Source organism: Vigna radiata, chromosome 4 (genome assembly GCF_000741045.1).
Source record: "Vigna radiata var. radiata cultivar VC1973A chromosome 4, Vradiata_ver6, whole genome shotgun sequence".
Classification (NCBI taxonomy): domain Eukaryota; kingdom Viridiplantae; phylum Streptophyta; class Magnoliopsida; order Fabales; family Fabaceae; genus Vigna; species Vigna radiata.
In genome coordinates this window covers 12414666-12434247 of record NC_028354.1, presented here as the reverse complement: position 1 = coordinate 12434247, position 19582 = coordinate 12414666, and the positions used below count along the sequence as shown (strand labels likewise).

Genomic DNA, 19582 nt, shown 5'->3' with positions numbered 1-19582 from the left:
GTCAGTGTGCTGTGAGATATAATAAACGCTAGATTGAATATAAAGTAAGCACCAAATGGAATTCATAGCTGAAATATGCAATCTGTAATGCTGGTAAAGTGAACCCAAAGGCCAATAATAAAACTAAATGACACATTACCTCAACAACAAATCCACTGATTCATTGAAATTTAAAGAAATTGTCACATATAGGATATACTTATGATATAAACTGTAAAATATAGCAGAGTGAGCACATAATGTATTTAAAGAAAAAAAAATAAGAAAGAGATCTTGTTATTTCGTCAAATGGTTTCCAGAGTTAAAGTTAATCCCAGCAAGCAAATCTTCCACAACTTGATGTGGCTCAAAGCCCCTGGGAAGAAAAATCATTAGAAGGTTTCTCTCATTTTCTGAAAGATGGGTCATCCAAACCTGCCAATTGCCAAAAGTTTCATAGAGGATGATTTAGGCATAATTCCCAGTCAAAATAAAATCTATTTTCGACTATAAACAATAGAAACATACCACAACATGGTATTACCTCCGGAGCCTGCAATAATGGTACCTTGAGTTCGCCAATCCTGTTAAGTTCCATCAAAAGATACGACACTGAAAGGAGCAGAATTGATCGGTGTAAATCTATTCTGGACCTTGAAGAAGAACAATAAATAGAGGATTAAACATGATAGAAACCCTAGAAGAAGAAAGAAACCTATTCTGGACCGATTGATCGGTGTAAATCAAAGTTGAATCGGTGGAAAAGGTTTCTGGTGAAAACAAGGTTTTAATCGGTGGAATCGAAGAATCGAAAGGAAATGGTGAAAAGGAGAAAAAAACCCCAACGGAGGGTTTAGATCTATGAATGATTCGGTGGAAAATGAAGGATAGAGGAAATGGAGATGATTCTATAAGTGAAGAAGGCTTACCGTGATGATGAACGGCGTGTGACGAGGAGATCTCTCTTGAGAAGGAAGACGCCAGGAAACCGAAATGGAGAGAAATGAGTCTGAGGCTCTCTGATGGGAGAAATGAAAATTCTCTTTCCAGAAATGCGAGTGAGAGGGACGAGACTAAGAGGATGACATATTATAATCGATTTATCAAACTCCGTTATAATACATTTTTAACTTATTTAAAAATTTGCCACCGCACTTTTTATTATAACTGATTTTTAAAATTACGTTATAATATGTCTTTATTATAATGAATAATTTATATACGTTATAATATAGGTAGTTATAAAAAGGTATTTTTCTATTAGTGATTGAAAGCGATAAATTGTGTGGAAAACTCTTCTCTGGAATTGGTGGTGGTGCTGGTTGACAACCATAGTTCAAGCTACCTGGAGAACATTGAACTGAGTTTCATTAAACTGGTTTTTAAGCGTTATTTATATAATAACAAAAATTTGTAATTTTTTCTGAGGATTCATTTTAAATTACTCAAAGTAACAGAGAAAAACATTACATTAGGGAATGACACATGGAAGAAAGCTAGTGGCAAATTTATCATCATCTTCATCTTGAGTTCTCGTCCAGCCAGATTCGCATTCACAAATGAAGTTTAATGGGTAACTTGTGTTCACAACGCAACTTCCTTTCCCACATTCCACTTCTTCACAAACCTTATCTGCGATATTTCATATCCTTATGTAGCCTTGCAGTTTTCATGCATTAGATGAATAGATAAAACAGAATAAGATAAGAGAGAGATGAGTTATGCACCAAGGAAAGAATCAGTAATATTATTATCCCCTTTGGCTGCCAAGGGAAACAACAGAAAAAGAATCATGATGGCCATGCAGGAACCCATACCACAGAAAGAGAAGAAGAATCAAAGGTTTGAAGGTGTATGATGGAAGAAGGATTTGGGTTTGGTCATTATAAATACAGTAAGAACTAAGAAGCCATATTTGTAACATTAATATTATAAGAGTTACTGTCTTTCCAAAGTTTATCTCTATTTTAGAAATTTTCTAGACTTTTTTTCTGATGGCCTTAGCCCAAGAATTTTCGGAAGTTAAAAATCTAACTTTTTTTAACAATATTAGGTAGGTAATGAAGCATTTAAGCACCCATTGCACATTAAAATCAAAAATTGATATTAACCAGATGAAACAAAGGTGGTGGGAACTTATGGGTTGCAAATCATGTCTTTTAGGCTAAACCTTAACTTGAGTTTTCCATAAAGCTTTGACGCTAATTGCATATGGGAACTCAATTGTTACGTTGTAGACCTTTGAAGTGAGAATATTCATTAAATAACTCAACGAATTCATTACGCTGTTGCCACCATTGTCGGACGGTGATCGGTGAGGAACCGCACCGATCCTCGTGGGTACTGGAGGGAATCTGGCGAGACCCGAAGGCACGGTGGAGCCACTAGCTGGGTATCCTCAACGATGGCGACAACAAGGGAGGAAGAACGCACGGTGCCATGGCAGTGAGGTAGGTTTGGGTATGCAGAGTCATTTTAATTTTTTTAAAATATTTACACAGTGCAATCTTCAAATGTGCCACATATTTATAAAACTTTACAACTCATCCAAGTTTGGCTACCATGGCATTTGCACCGTTAGATTTTTAACGGTATCAGCGAAAAGGACCAAAATGAACATTTTTTAACGAAATATGGGACCTTAGTGAACTTTTTTAAAAGATAAGATCATTTTGAACCAAACCCATAAAAGTAGGGATCAAATGATGTATTAAACCTAAAACTTTATAACTTCATTTACCCTTTATTTAAATTATAATAAAAATCCAAAATTAATCTTTCACTATCACCTTTCTAAGAGAGATCAATGTGCATAGGACTTCCATCTCCTAGTTCCTTCATGCACCAAACACTCCATATGCACCACACGTTGCTCTTGTTAGATACAAACAAAGTCATAAATCGAATAAAATAAAAAATAAACATGAATTTATATATATATATATATATATATATATATATATATAATATCTATTAATGAATAAGAAGTGTTTTGTTAAAACAAATCTATTAGGACTTCACCCAAAACGGATAATATTTTATTAAATGTGAAGATTTACATGTACATGTGTGTAGGATCTCCTTACAAATGTTATGAGATCTCATAATTCAGACGAGACCATAGTCAACCTCCCTACAGCTCTCACCTCTTTATCCTTCTCTCTCCACCGCATCGCAAACCAACCACAACAACCGTAAGCAAACCGTCCCCTCTCTCTGCATCACCATAACCACTTTCATCCCGAGGAAACAAAAACATGCAAAACGTAAAAGGAAGAAGGAGGGTCCTTGTTTGTGGGGAATGGACCATTGGCGGCATTAGTGCCTCTCATGGCGGCATTAATATTAAAATAAATATTAATTTTTAATTTTAATTTCCTTTTCATATTATTTTTAAAATAAAAATCCTGGAGATGAAACTTTATAAATAATTAAAAATGAGTTTATTTATATACACACGTAAATAACCCATTTATAAAAAAAATCATTCTATTTATGCATTGTATTGTATACACCCATTTATTTACAAAAGAAAAAACAAATTGAATGCGTAGTAAAAGCGATGTATGTTGTATATGATGAGAATGAATTTAGTTAGAGGTTATCAACTCTACTTAAAAGAATTCTACTTAAAAGAAATTTTATAAGAAGATAATGAAGAAGTCTAGCCCAAAAGAAAACATGACTTGATTGATAGAGGAAAAAGTAATTGTGATTTTCTCATATCCATCAGAGAGCAAATTTTACATATCTACCGTTGCATATTCAATATATTCGGAATGGTAATTAGAATTTTTTTACCATTGGATCAAATTAAAGTGGCACAAGTAGGTGTTAGTTTTTTTAAATTTTTATTGCTGATAAAACATAAACTTCAATCACACAGGAAAAAAAAACACTAGACAGTCTGATGAAAGACATAGAAATAAAACAACAGGGTCGAGAATCACACACACTCATTCACATTCTCTTATTTTCGTAATAAGGTTTACACTGATGCCTCCTCGCTATAGATCCCATGGCAGAAATAAGAGAAGCTAACCAATCCTTTCAGAACCTGATGCTGCACCATTACAAAAACAAAGCCATCAGAACTCAAAATTATAGAATTGAACACCATAAAGTATGGAACTGTAAAATCATACAACGTTTTAGTTTTAGTTTTTGTAGAAACAAGAAGAGCAGAAGAACATACTTTTCACAGTTGGTGGAGCGGCTGATCTTGTAAGGAACGCTGACACCGCAGCGAGTGGGGAGTGCCTGAGCGTAATCATCGTTGATGCCGAAGTTATTAGCATCTTGCTTTAGACAGTTGCAGACGGTTTGTTTTTCAGAGGTTGTTCCGGCAGCTCCCAGAACGCTCCTAACTCCTCCACAACACGCTTCTGGAACCTCTCCACCATTTTTCAGGTAAGATAGGCACGGTGACATGTCTGTTGTCACTTCGTTGCATGAAATGCCCTGTACCATAATCGGTGCACCCACCACAGCCATGCACATCACAACCATGCATGCAACCTTCAAGCTGGCCATACTGATATTATATCTCTCAACTTAACTAGTTCGTAAACTAAAAGAAAAGATGTCACTGTGTGTATGCTGTTGTGTTGTAGTGTGGTTGTGTTTTTATAGATGCTTTGAGACTGAATTTTCAATTTAAATTTGAGTCCAAGATATATGAATGTAACTGTATTTTTAGGCTAATATTTAAGTATTTGTAGATAGTTTTTCATGAATTTATTGAAATTCATGGGAATTCATTGTTGTGGGTGTGTGGTTAAAGAGTTTGGTGTTACTTAACATGCAACCACTTGATACGTGAGTTCCTTATGCTCTGTTGTTATTGAGTTGGCCACTTTATTGCACGGCTTGTTCTTGAAAATGATATGTTACAATTTATATAAATCATAATCTATATTACTAATTTAAAAAATGCATCACATTTTTATAGGTTACATTTTCCTTATGATTATAGCCTATGTTGCGTGTTTTTGGTAAAGTTGGGTTAAGTTCTTTTGTAGACAGATTTTTTGATTAATAAGTTTTGTTAATAATTATAGATAGTTTTTTTTTATTGTCATTACTTATCGACAAATCTTTTTATCATTAGTTATTTTTAATGAACATGCTAATTTGTTGCTAAAATTTATTAATGAACATTTCACCAACAAATTTTTTATCATTGGTATATCATCAATAATTTTAATTTATCGATACATTTTAAATGTTATTGACAAATTTTGACAATCAATAATACCAATTTTTTTAATAATATTTATAATTCGAATCTTCCATTAAAAAAAAATAAGATTTCCTGAGAATTTAATAGGACAATGATATTTTGACAATTTTTTTTTAACAACTTTTTGACAACAGGACACGTGTCATTATTTTACTGGTTTGTTTAAATTTATGTTTAAAGAAATATTTGAAACGGACGAATCATAGACTGCCACATATGCGTTGTCAAAAAGTTGTCAAAAAAAGAGTTGTTAAAGAGAATTTTTCCAATTTAATAATTTGTTTTGTTAAAATGTTAGAAACTTTTTGTAAGTTAGGAGTTGTAGTTTTGGTCTTTATGGAGCTTTGAAAGGACATAGGATCTAAGTCCTCGGGAGAAACAAGGTGAGCAAAGCAAGAACGATGAGACAGAATAAGCATCGATTTTTTTTTTCTTTTTTAAATATTACATAGTGTGGATTACCCAACATTTGTCTTTAATATCAAAAAATAAAAATAAAAGGAAGTTGATATTATAACAACTTTTTTTTAACAACAGGACACGTGTCACCGTCTTATTGGTCTGTTAGAATTTATTTTAAAAAAATATTTGAAACAGACCAATCACAAACTAACACGTATGCATTGTTAAAAAGTTATCAAAATTGAATTGTTAAAAGAAACTTTTTCCAAAATAAAAATCTACTATATGTTGAAATTCTTGTAGTGAATTTCATTAATGCTTTGTTATATAATTCTCCCACTTAACCTCAATTCATCAAAAAAGAAACATGTTGTTGAAAGTCTCACATAGACTAGAGATAAAAGTCAAATCATAATATATAAGTGAGGTGCAAACCTCACCTTACGTCAATTTTGTAAAAATAAATTAGATTTAAACTTATTTTCTAATATGATATCAGATACATGATGAAAGCCTATCCTAGCGAGTTAATATATAAATGCATACAGATTTTACATTACTCATAATTATAAAATGTATTATTAACGTTACTAAAGTGTATCTATATGTTAACTAGACGTAACGAGCCAATTGATGACACCAATACTATTAAGGAAACCTATTATTGCACAATGTGGTTTCAAGGTGTGGGGGGCGTTGTGAAAGAACATTCATTATCGGTTCGATACTAACAAGAGAAAGCGAGAGTGTGAAAGTGACAAATTAGGGGCAAAATGTTTACTTTATTTTTTATTATATTAATATGTTTTTTATTCACATCTTTAATCCCTTTTTCAATTTTTATATTATAAACAAGTTTGGTTTCGGAATTTAAATTCCAGAACAATACAAAGACTTGATTTTTAGAATTTAAATTTTAGAAACATATATAAAAAATAATTTTAAGAATTTAAATTCTAAAAGTATGTAAATGGGTAAGTGTGATAACCATTCCTTTTTTTCGAGAGAAATGAGTTTTCATGCATGAAAAATAGATAGTAAGAGGTGTGGTGTGGGTGCAACATTAGGAAGCAGATAGACGCATTTCAAAGGTTTTGACATTTTCTTTGTCCAATTTTTAGACCAGTGAATTGGATATGTAAATATTTTCTAGAAGTGATATTTACAATAATGTAAATATTTTATTGAAATTAGCAATATATATATATATATATATATATATATATATATATATTTAACTACAATAATGTTGATATTTATCTCAAAGTGAAACTATCAACAAATATTTCACTTTAGGTATTATTTGATTTGTTTTGTTTTTATATTTTGTTAGAAGTCTTTTATAAGGTTTAAGGTATTTTAAGAAAAATAATGGAATACTATATTCAGTGAAGAAATTTTAGCCTGTACTGAGACCCATTAAAGGGAACAAATGGTTCCAAGAAGGAGAAAAACTCCAAATTTTTTAAATCATTTTCAAGAACAAAGCAGCTGCGCAATAAAGTGGCCAACTCTATTCCAACAGAGCATAAGGAACTCACGTAACACCAAACTCTTTAACCACACACCCATCACAATAAATCCCCATGAATTTCAATTAATTCATGAAAAAACTATCTACAAATACTTAAATATTAGCCTAAAAATACAGTTATATTTATGTATTTTGGACTCAATTTAAAATTGAAAATTCAGTCTCAAAACGTCTATAAAAACACAACCACACTACAACACAACAGCATACGCACATTGCAGTGGCATCTTTTCCTTTAGTCTACGAATTAGTTAAATTGAGAGAGTATGACGAGCTTGAAGGTTGCATGCATGGTTGTGATGTGCATGGCTGTGGTGGGTGCACCGATTATGGTACAGGGCATTTCATGCAACGAAGTGACAACAGACATGTCACCGTGCCTATCTTACCTGACCAATGGTGGAGAGGTTTCAGCGGCGTGCTGTGGAGGAGTTCGGAGCGTTCTGGGAGCTGCTGGAACAACCTCTGAAAAACAAACCGTCTGCAACTGTCTTAAGCAAGATGCTAATAACTTCGGCATCAACGATGATTACGCTCAGGCACTCCCCACTCGCTGCGGTGTCAGCGTTCCTTACAAGATCAGCCGCTCCACCAACTGTGAAAAGTATGTTCTTCTGCTCTTCTTGTTTCTACAAAAACTAAAGCCAACGTTGTATGATTTTACAGTTCCATACTTTATGTTGTTCAATTCTATAATTTTGAGTTCTGATGATATTTATAACTTCTGTAGATTTTTTATTTTTAAGTTGATGGCTTTGCTTTTGTAATGGTGCAGCATCAGGTTCTGAAAAGATTGGTTAGCTTCTCTTATTTCTGCCATGGGATCTATAGCGAGGAGGCATCAGTGTAAACCTTATTACGAAAATAAGAGAATGTGAATGAGTGTGTGAGATTCTCGACCCTGTTGTTTCTATTTTTATGTCTTTCATCACACTTTCTAGTCTTTTTTTTTTTTCCTCGGTGTAATCGATGGTTATGTTTTATCAGCAATAAAAAAAAAAAAAAAAAAAAAAGCTACTTGTAGAAATCTTTCTTCCCTTATTATATGACACGTCTTATCTTAGAACAATATATATTGATGATGTTTTAAATAAATAAATCATAATGAGGTACAAGAGACATAATAAAAATGTTTCTAGATAGAAAAAAAAGAACATAATAAAAAAATGAAAAAAAAATAAGAGTACAAGAGACACGTAATTTTTAATATAAAAAACTCCTCAACATAATGAAGAAAAATGCAAGTCATTTAAATAAAATAAAAAGTCATTATAAAAAATAAGAACTATAAAATAGTTTTAATAGCTACAAAAGAGTTCTTAACATAAATATTCCACCCAAAGAAAATCAAAATGCTATATAACCAAAAAAATCAACTTTTCTTAAAATAGATATATTCATATGAATACTTTTTCCCTTCTTACAACTTTCAATTAATAATTCAACCTTTGAAAAGGAAGAACCATCCCTTCTAAATTTGTCGTCCATAAATTAATTTTATCTAATGGTGAACAAAATTCTAAATACAATTCCAAACTACCCTTCGCTGAATATGCAAAAATATGTATAAAATCTTAAAATTTGAATGGCAAATATGTGAAAATCGTAATTACTTTTCCCGATATTTCATTGTGTTAATTATTTTTTTTAATGAAGATGAATTTCTTGATATGGTAAGAATAAATATCCGACTCATCTGATTCATTGTTTTTACTATGCATCCAACTTAATGTTTTTTACCTTCGAATCACCTACAAATGGTCGCTACCATGTTTGGTTGCCAAAAAGTTTAAATCAGTCCTTAAGATCTTTAACGATCAAAATTACAAGAAAAAGACATGATAGCGAAAACTTTAGTTGAAAAATAATTAACGACAAATTTTAAGTTCATTCATTAAATGGCCATCAAAATTTAATTAGTCACTAAAAATTTGTCATCCCCAAATATAAAAGACTAATTTAACGACAAAAGTTTTAATAATTATAGTTGCCAATTCAGTTGCAGAAATAAAAAAAAAAATGTATAGTGACTTTTTCGATGGAAAATCAGTTTCAAATATTTGGTCATTTCAAAATATAGAAGACTATTTAACGACTGAAAAGTGTTGATAATTATTATCACCTATTCAGTTCCAAAAATAAAAATAAAAATAAATATAAATATAAATAGTGACTAATTTTTCGCTCATTAATGGGTAAAAAAGTTTAACTATAAAAGAAGAAATTGATTGCTAATTGAATCACTGGTGAGTAAGAAATTTTTTAAACTAAAATAAATGTTGTTAATTCAGTTGCAGATTACAACTAATTTTTCAAACGCTAATACATCAGGAAAATTTTAAACTTTAAAAAAATATATATCACTAATTCGGTCACAGATAAAATTTAAATAGATAACAACTAGTATTTGGTAATTAATAGACGAAATTTTTGATTAAATTAAAATTATTTTTAGTGACTAAATTGGTAGAAAAAGTAAAAATATTTAACAACAAATAACTTTCAATATAAAGAGAGGTAAACGATGACAAATAAGGTAATTAGGAATAATTAGTAACTAGAGATTAATGGAAGAAATTTATAATTGAAGAGCAAATTATTAAAAAGTCCCTTCCGTCCAACACAACTAAAATCATATACATACCAACAGAAATAAATGATGAAAATAGCAAAAGAGAAACTAATGCAACTAAATGCAGCCATTTCCAGCCAAATGGATGAATTAAAATATGACTGAATTTTTCCCATCAATTACAATAGTAAAATAATGTATTAAAAGTTAGTATTTAACAAATTTCTTGTCTCATAACTATATTCAGCACCTCAAAGAAGATAAGCTAATGAAAAATACTTAAAAACACCAACATAAGCTAAAGAACATCTGGGATCTGTTCACAAAATGCTCATTAAGATAGATGATATGAAATTGTACTAATAGTACTTAATGAAAAATAGAAGTGAAGGATATTTAAAAACTGGTACAATCATATAAAGTATGAATTGATCTAAATATTACAATAATTCTTGTATAAAATTTGTTAAAGAAAATGAGATTTTTGAAAAGAGTATTTAACATATCAAAATATATTAATGCAATTGGATTATAAATATCGATTATTTTTAAAGTTTGAAGATCAAATATATTTTGGATATGAACAAATTTCAATTTTGTATAAAAGTTTACAGACTAAAAACATATTTAACTCTTATTTTATTAGAAATTAAGAATTACTTAAATATGGAAAGCATTATAGAGTACTCCAATCCTTTTACAAATATAAGAAAATGTGAAATGACAACTAAAAATATGTTTAACATATATCTAAAACATAAAATAAAAAACATATGTTTATCACTTTAGTCCAAGGTCCCTTTATTATAGACAAAAGAACATATTATCTCTTTTATGTCATGTCTTATATATAGTCCTACAACCTCTAACTGGTATTTGATCCATTTAATTTCAGCCTTTGTAACTATTTCTCGTCCCTGAACTTGTCTTTGAACCTACATCTCTCTTGCTAAGAGTTATCTACCCCTAGCATGTAGTTGACACTAAAAGTTATACCTCATATACATATAAGCCTATGGCTCCTATTCACATATTGAAAATTCACACTTGTTGTTTAAACCAATTTGGTGAGACTTACAAGTTTTCTTATTTTTTTTTACTTTTGTCTATATAATATACTTCTCTCTTTTTCTCTCTCTCTCTCTCTCTCAACACCTCTCTAACTCAACAATTAAATATAGAAAGACAAAACCTACAAAAGAAACAACACTTCTTTACTACAGCAACCCTTTGAGACTCCCCTCAAAACCTGCAAAAGTTCTTCTTCCTGTCTCGCACGTAAAGGAAAACAAAATTCAAGATTGTATAAACGAGTTTCTGACCAATGTAGAAAACACCTTAGTCGTGTAGTAGAATGATCAACCAATGATGTTCACAAATTTCCCTCAAGAATCCTTCAAGTTCTTCCAATTCTTTGAGTTTTGATTCTTGGAGACTTAGGTGCACTTGCAATTCATTTCTCCTCTAACAGATATCAGATATGGAAGAATAAAATGATCAAAAGTCTTTATTGCAAGGTGGCATGCGTCAATATATAGAGTTACACATGATAGATGCATTTTATCGATTACTAAAATAATGTAATCAGTTAGATAACTACTAGTATTACACTTAATTACATTCAAACAGACTTAACTGATTAAGTGTTTAATGTAATTTATTTCACACATCAAGCAAGTCAAAACATATGAAAATATGACCGTTATGATAGTTAAAACTTTGCTTCAAAACTGTTTTCAAAATATACTAAACTTAACTGATTACATAAACAGTGTAATCGGTTAAGTACTACACTTATACAAATTTTGAAAACTTTTCACTTCAAAAACTCATCACAGCACATTGCAAATGATTACTAGCAAAGGCACAAGTTTTAATCGATTATACACATATTGTAATCGATTAAAACTTATTGCTTGTCAAAATTCAAGCATAGGCTATCTGATGAACTTAATTAATTACACAATCATTGTAATCAATTACTTCATCCAGATAATGCATTGTGCAAGTGATCTAACAATATTGAATTATGAAAATGTGTACAATAGATGAAGTTACATGTATAACCACAACAAGTATGCAAATCAATCAATTCAATCAGTATATATTGCAATCTTGAAAACATATGTATTTGCATTATCAAACAACAAGATATATCAAACATATGTATCATTAATATCATCAATGTATTGTCATCATCAATGTGTTCAATATGTTGTCATCATCAATGTGTTGTCATCATCTAAAACAAAACCATATCATACAGGGATTTGGGTTCATATTGCTCCCCCTATCAACAAGCACCATTTTGAATATGAATTTTTTGTTTATGGAATTTTATTTTTTTACAAATGCCAAGCATTTACTTGAGCTAAACAGAAAATTCCCCCATGTCTAACTCAAAAAGGATTTTGTTTCTTTGCTTCCATATGTTCGAATCCATGGTTGCCCAAACACATATTCAAATCATATTTTGTTTGTTTATCAGTAGTTGTGATCATGGTTGATTTTACGTGTTTTTGTATGTATATTTTGTGAATAAATCAACTCCTTCGTAGCTTTTACCTTGTTTTATCCTCAAGTTTAGTCTGCTTTCTAGTTTTATTGTGTTTTAGTTAGTATATGTTTGTTTTTACCTCTAATCTCTTTTTTTGAGTGTGTGAAATAAATGAATAGGAAGCAATTCTAGTGGAGGAAAACAAGCAAGAACTTAAGGGAACATGTTTTGGGACAACAAAAGATCAATTTGAAGCAAATACCCATGTTGGACGCATTTGAAATCGCACAAGAACTTGAATTTTCGAATGTTGTCAAAACTGCTACCGTTGGGCTACGGCTTGAGCGCTTTGCTCACTGGAATGTTACCGCTAGGTTGCCCCTTGAGCAGTGTGCTCTCTGGAATGCTGCCATTGGGATACCGCTTAAGCAGTTTGCTCCCTAGAATGCTGTTGTTGGGCTACCGCTTGAGCGGTGACAATGTTGATTTGGCAAAATGAGTTATTTAAACATGGGCCTCACAAATTTTTGGGCATTCTTCTCCTCCTACACCGCATTCTTCACCTAGAGAGACTAGGAGAGGCCCTTGGAGGCTGTTTGGGGGTGTTGGGAAGCTCTCCCACTCCTCCTTGGGTCTTCAAGCTTCATCAATGGTGATTTTGCCCCTTTTGGGTTGAGGAAGAATATGGGTCACAAATTGGAAATGGAGATGTGAAGGGGAGGTGCAAATGGAGCATGGAGCAGCTGCCAATAACCTTGGGAACGGTTGTACATCTTCTCTTTGGTTCCAATTTCTTCCCTATCTCTTCAATTTTGTAGAACCCTAAGTTTTCCACCATGGAGGGTTTTTCCTATTTGTTGAGATTAGTTGTAAAACATGGAATTCTTATGTATTTTTTTATGTTAATGATTTATGCTTTTCTAATTCATGTTATTGTTCAATTTTTATGCCTAATGCTTGCTTTAATTGATCACCCATGCATGAATTATGGTTCTTGATGTATTGAGAAATATGATTTGAACCTAGAATTGAAATTGAACACATATTGGATGGATTTAAGATGTTTGTGAATGCATGAGAATGAAATGGATGAATTCTAGTCTTAGCAAATTGTAAATACACAATGTCAAATTTCTTGCATACCAACTGTTTGATAAAATACCAAAAAGAGTTTCTTGTCTTTTTTGTGCACTCTTATGTCTAATTGAGTTATAAAAGGAAAAGTTGTCATGTGTTGCACAAGTCCCTTGGGAGATAACGATATTTATCACTTTCTATGCTATGACCGGTGCATTTGTCGTTGGTTTTGCAGCCAACAAGTTTTTGGCGCCGTTGTCGGGGACTTGTGTTCCAACACAAGGCAATTTGGGCATTTATGGCTCTTTCAGACTTTGTTATTTGTTTTGTCTTTGAATGTTGTTTTTTCTGCAGTTGGCTTTAGTTTTTAAGATTTTCCATTGATTTAGTTTGAACTTAAAGCCTGTCTCGGGGTATGCCTTTGAGCTTGATGTAGTTATTGAAAGTTCTTAGGGATGAGATTTCAGTAGCGGAACTAGCTAAATCAAACCAGATGTGCAAATCACTAGGGATGGGGTTGTGTGTTTGGATTCACTATTTTGGAACTTAAGGCAAGTTTGATTAACTTCTTACACCTAGGCATTGGGTGAGGGTTTATCATACTTATGTAGGCACAACAAGAGGGATCTGAGTGTTCTAATTTTAGAAAACAGGGAAAGTGGAATTCTTTGTCAATTGTATGTTTGTCTTGTTTGTGTTTCTTTTATGCAGTTTGCCTACAAATGTTTATACTTTCCACTGGTTTGGTTTGTGCTTAAAGCTTGTTTCGGGATACACTTTAGAGCATGATCTAGTTGGAAGATCCTAGGGATGGGATTTCAACAGCCGAACTAGCTAAATCAACCCAAATATTGCAAGTCGCCAAGGATGGGATTGTGAGTTTGGCCCTCACTATTTTGGTTCTTATTGGAAGTTTTGATACATTCTTAGGCCAAGGGGTTGGGTAAGGTGTGTCAAACTTAGATAAGTGCAACAAGAGGGATATGAGTGTTTTTACCTTAAAGAACAAGGAAAGTAGTATTCATTACCTTAGGAGAATACTAAGTGATCTTGCAACAAGAGGGATCTGAGTGAGGTTATTTAGGAAATCCATTTCAATCATTCTGCATATTGGAATTGTTGTTTGGTTGGTGTGCTCATGTTCTGCAAATTTTTGTTTCTTCTTTTCCTTATTTGTTTGTTTGTGATTTTCATTTTTCTATTTCACTTTTCTATATGTTATTTTTATTTTTTATCTTTATGTTTTCAATCTTAATTCCCAAATCTTGGTTTTTATAAAAATTGGACTAACGTGTTTGTTCGAGTTTCTTGGTGTTCTTGCAAGTAATAGGTATGAACGTTGATGAAAAAGAATACACAAGGAGCTGAGGAATTTGAGGAGCAAGTTGGTCCGCCCAAAAAGATTTTGCTTTTTCTTTCCCTTCTATTTTATTTTCTTGCTTGCTAATAATAAGTGTGACTTGGCTGGTCTGACAAATATGATGCATTGGTTATGTGACTTTGAGTGAGTTTTGCATGAACTTGAGGAGAACCATTTGTGTTTGCTCATAAATTGGTTTTTGAATACATTGAGAATTTGTTGTGATTTAGTGAAAGCTTATGCTTGTGGTTGTTCTCATGTAGGTATATTGAGAGTGTTGTTATTGTTTTTATTGTGGTTAATGATTGTGGCATGGTGTATGACAACCATAGGAAACCAAAGAACTTAACCGGGTAAGATTTTGTGCCTCAGAGTTTTTATCTACGAGTGCTACCTCTCTTGGTTACAATTAACTTTTCTTGAGTTTCATTGCTACTTGATATTCATTTGCATGCTTACATTGAAACAAGGTCGTCTTTCTTTCCTTCTTTGCATCATATACCCAAAATAGCCAATTGTGTTTCAAAGATTAGAACCCTTGTGCAATCCTTTGAGCATTAAAAGAAACTTACCTTCACTTTTGAAACCTCATGCCTTATGAATATGATTGACCATCTCACCTTAATAGGAAAAGTTAAGTTCATGGTCAGTAGTGTGACTCAAGTGTGGGGGAAGTTATTTTTAGAAGAGGAACATGAGTAACAATTGCGAATCGGTGTTGATTGATGTGATGCATTCTTGTATATATGTCATCTATAAAAGAAAAACAAATAGAAAAAGAAAAAGAAAAAGAAAAGATATGAATAGGGTGACTGCAAGTTGGTGTTTGGTTGTTCTATTTTTCAAGTAAAAGAGAGTAGAATGATAAGATTATGAAATTGATGTGATTGCTCTACATGATAATTCATACTATCTAGATACTCCAATTTCCTTCTTTGCCTTGTCCCAACATTAAATAAAGTCCTTGTTGTGTTTGTATGCTTTGATAATTCTTGGTTCTTGAAATGAAAAGCAAAGTCAAATTGTGTGCTACTAGAGGTAGATGAGAGAATGACACACCCTTATACACTAGTGTGCTTGAGTGAAAATACTTTTTCTAGTGAGGATTGGTTCCTTTGGTTGATCAATGAAAACATATTTACCATGATTGTTAATATCTCAAAAAGCATGTACATTTATTCTTGTAATATTTGCATTGTGAGCACCATATCTAAGGATTTAAAACGTTACACACATTTTCATTGGATTGGTTATGAAAGAAGAACATTCATGAATGTTACCCGATTTGATTGTGTGAACTTGCTTCCTTGTTATTTGACCGTTGTTGAGTAGATATTTTTCTTGGCCAAGCTACCTTTTGTTTGAGGACAAACAAGGTTTTAAGTGTGGGGGAGTGATAACGATTGATTTTACGTGTTTTTGTACGTATATTTTGTGAATAAATCAACTCCTTCATAGCTTTTACCTTATTTAATCCTCAAGTTTAATGTGTTTTCTACTTTTATTGTGTTTTAGGTAGTATATGCTTGTTTTTACCTCTAATCTCTTTGTTTGAGTGTGTGAAGTAAATGAATATGAAGCAATTCTAGTGGAGGAAAACAAGCAAGAACTCAAGGGAACATGTTTTGGGACAATAAAAGATCAATTTGAAACAAATACCCATGTTAGACGGATTTGAAATCGCACAAGAACTTGAATTTTAGAATGTTGTCAAAATTGTTGCCATTGGGCTACTGCTAGGCTACGGCTTCAGCGCTCTGCTCACTGGAATGTTATCGTTGGGATACCGCTTAAGCGGTTTGCTCTCTGGAAGCTGCCGCTGGACTGTCGTTAGGCTACCGCTTGAGCGGTGACGATGCTAAGTTGGCAAAATGGGTTATATAAACATGGGTGTGCATCTTCTCTTTGGTTCCAATTTCTTCCCTATCTCTTCAATTTTGTAGAACCCTAAGTTCTCCACCATGAAGGGATTTTCCTATTTGTTGAGATTAGTTGTAAAACATGGAATTGTTATGTATTTTGTGATGTTAATGATATACGCTTTTCCAATTCATGTTATTGTTCAATTTCTATGCTTAATGCTTGCTTTGGATTGATCTCCCATGCATGAAAAATGGTTCTTGATGTATTGAGAAATATGATTTGAACCTAAAATTCAAATTGAACACCTATTGGATGGAATTGAGATGTTTGTGAATGCATGAGAACTAAATGGATGAATTCTAGTCTTAACATAAATACACTATGTGAAATTCCTTGCACACCAACTATTTGATAAAATACCAAAAAGAGTTTCTTGTGTTTTTTGTGCACTTTTATGTCTAACAGAGTTATAAAAGGAAGAGTTGTCATGTGTTGCACAAGTCCCTTAGGAGAGAACGATATTTATCACTTGCTACGTTGTGACCGGTGCACTTGTCGTTGGTTTTGCAGCCAACAAGTTGTAATCCAAATTGTTGGAAATGTTGTATGGGTTGTACTATGCTAATTCCAACCCAATTACTACTGATATCCAGTACTTTCTTTGTTATAATACATTTGAAGAATATACAACATCCTATTTCTCAGTTATTTCACACATAATATGTGTCCTAGTGCCTACGACCACTCCCTCTATGAAACAAATTATCTTTTGTGACTATCTTGGTATGCATCATTTTCCAAGTGAAGTGCTTTAATGATGAAAGTACATTTAGTTTCCATAGCATGTGATACATATTTATATCCTCATTTTATGTTTAATTTCAAAATTTTAATTGAAGTTTTGTGTGTAAAATATTGATTTAAATAAGATTTGTAATAATTGGATTTATTAAGTTTGTGGAATAAAAATATCTTAAAAAGTAATTTTTAATTGCATAAATTATTTTTGAATATTCTAATGTTTGTTGATGTAGCTGTAGTTAAATTTAGTTTATTAAAAATGGGAAACCAAATTGGTTCAACCTTCATAAGAACGCCAAAATTAGCAAATTCCGGAAAAATTATGTTATACATCCTTAGTTTTAACTTATACACTCCCTTTATCATAAATTGGGCCACAAAATTAACTTTTACTATTACACCTTCCTATTTCCCTATTCTCACCCGTCCCACCACTCATAAAAGCATATCCTTCAATATGTTGTCATGTGGCAATCCTCCACTCATGAATCTAACTAATGTGATGCTGTTACATGACCACCACCTTCAATCTCTCACCATCCAATAGAAACCCTAGCTCCATTATGGATGTCGCACCCCATGCAAAATTTAATGAGCATAAAAGAATGCAGTATAGACTAGGAAGTGACTCCTAGGTCGTCTCTCAAGGACCAAATGTGGTTCAGGAATTAGGTCTAACACGTAGTGGGGGGTTTGTGAAAGGATTGTGAATGTGGATAAACTAAATTAAAACACGGATGCAACAGAAATGTAAAAACGGAATTGCAAACACAAATGTAAAAATGGAATCAAATGCAGAATGAAAATGGTTGGTTATTAACTCAATTATTGTGCTTCCTATCCCAGATCAACGACAAGTACACACTACTCTAATCCAAATCCGACACGAATCACCCAACTAAGCGAAGGCTACTTCGGTCTTCAAAATTACAGACTAAGTAAATGCAATGCACAAATTTAATCAGTCATCCACCATACAGTCTAATCAACTAAGCGAAGAATTGACACCGGTTAGGCAACTAAGCGTATACCTAATCGCAGACAGACAACAGATTAAATATTGAGCAGAATCAAAGTAGCAGTATGACAATTAAAGTTCAAAAGTCTCAAGGAAGCAAAGTAACTTTATTAACAACCAACCTGACTAATTTAAGCTAACATCAGAATTAAATTATCACGACTGAACAAATTAGACACCATTAAAGTAAAAGAAAATACTAAACCTAACACTACAACAAACAAATATCTAAACACAAGTAAAAGCAAATGTCTGTAACCATATTCCCCTTGAACTCAACGTACACTCTTTATAAAAGCAAGAGAATTGATGATGAAAATAAACCAATTAGCCTTGACCATAGCTTCCAAAAGAAAGAAAATCAATTTCTTTTCTTCACTAAAAATCACATGCACTCCCAAAAGAGAATTGAATAAATTATTTTCTCCCTGAACATATGTTGCAGCGCTATTTCTACCATGGAAAAAGTCTCTTTAACAACTCTTTGTTGACAACTTTTTGATAACGCATACATGGCAGTTTATGATTGTTCGTTTCAAATATTTTTTTAAAGATAAATTCAAACATACCAATAAAATGATGACACGTATCCTGTTGTCAAAAAGTTGTTAAAAAAGAGTTGTCAAAGTATCATTGTCCTTCTACCATGCCAATGAATGAAAATAAAAGGCAATGCAAAAGAGTGGTCCCCCTTCTTCAATTGATGTAGTTGACGAGACACTCATTCTTCAATTGAAAAGAATTATGCTTTAAATGCTCTCCACCTTCCAGCAAAGTAAATCAACATGCAATGATTAAAAGGAATTTAGCGTCACTAATGCAGAGAAAGTGATGTCCACCAGTAAAGAAAAAGAAACAGCGCCACCTATCTCCAATTCTTTCTAAGAGAAATTAATTATAATAAGATGTAGATCTTGCAGTAAGTAAATCACCGTGGCAGCCAAATGGCTATTTTCTATTGACAAGACAACTACAACCTTGTGCATCTTTCAAATTGAAAACCAAAATTAAAAGAATAAACTTGCTGAACATCACGGCTAGCAACACATTCCTTCAAGCAGTGAATGAAAATTCATCTCAAAACCAACCACCGTACACCATCACCTAATCCTACCTAATCTCTTCTTCACTCTTAAGGAAATAAAGAAAAATAAATTACCCAATATTCAGCTACAACACGTCCCATCACCCCTAGACTCCAACCTATTCTACTTTTCATTTAATCAAAAGCTAAAGA

The 19582-nt window shown here is 32.4% G+C and overlaps 2 protein-coding genes across 2 annotated transcripts; one reads left to right on the top strand and one right to left on the bottom strand.

The window, feature by feature from the left end:
• Positions 1–3798: 3798 nt before the first annotated feature.
• LOC106758969 (non-specific lipid-transfer protein 1-like) lies at positions 3799–4590 on the bottom strand. The gene is made up of 2 exons (XM_014641984.2): positions 4175–4590; positions 3799–4042 (listed from the first exon to the last, which is right to left on the bottom strand). Exons 1-2 carry the CDS (start codon positions 4510–4512, stop codon positions 4030–4032), a joined length of 351 nt encoding a protein of 116 aa, XP_014497470.1. The 5' UTR covers positions 4513–4590; the 3' UTR covers positions 3799–4029.
• Positions 4591–7367: 2777 nt separating this feature from the next.
• Positions 7368–8171, top strand: LOC106758985 (non-specific lipid-transfer protein 1-like). Its single transcript, XM_014641999.2, has 2 exons — positions 7368–7761; positions 7933–8171. The coding sequence occupies exons 1-2, from the start codon at positions 7424–7426 to the stop codon at positions 7943–7945; spliced, it is 351 nt and encodes a 116-aa protein (XP_014497485.1). The 5' UTR covers positions 7368–7423; the 3' UTR covers positions 7946–8171.
• Positions 8172–19582: the final 11411 nt, after the last annotated feature.

Bases quoted from the DNA above. Each gene is read 5' to 3' on its own strand.
- LOC106758969 (XM_014641984.2), bottom strand. From the start codon at position 4,512: ATGGCCAGCTTGAAGGTTGCATGCATGGTTGTGATGTGCATGGCTGTG.
- LOC106758985 (XM_014641999.2), top strand. From the start codon at position 7,424: ATGACGAGCTTGAAGGTTGCATGCATGGTTGTGATGTGCATGGCTGTG.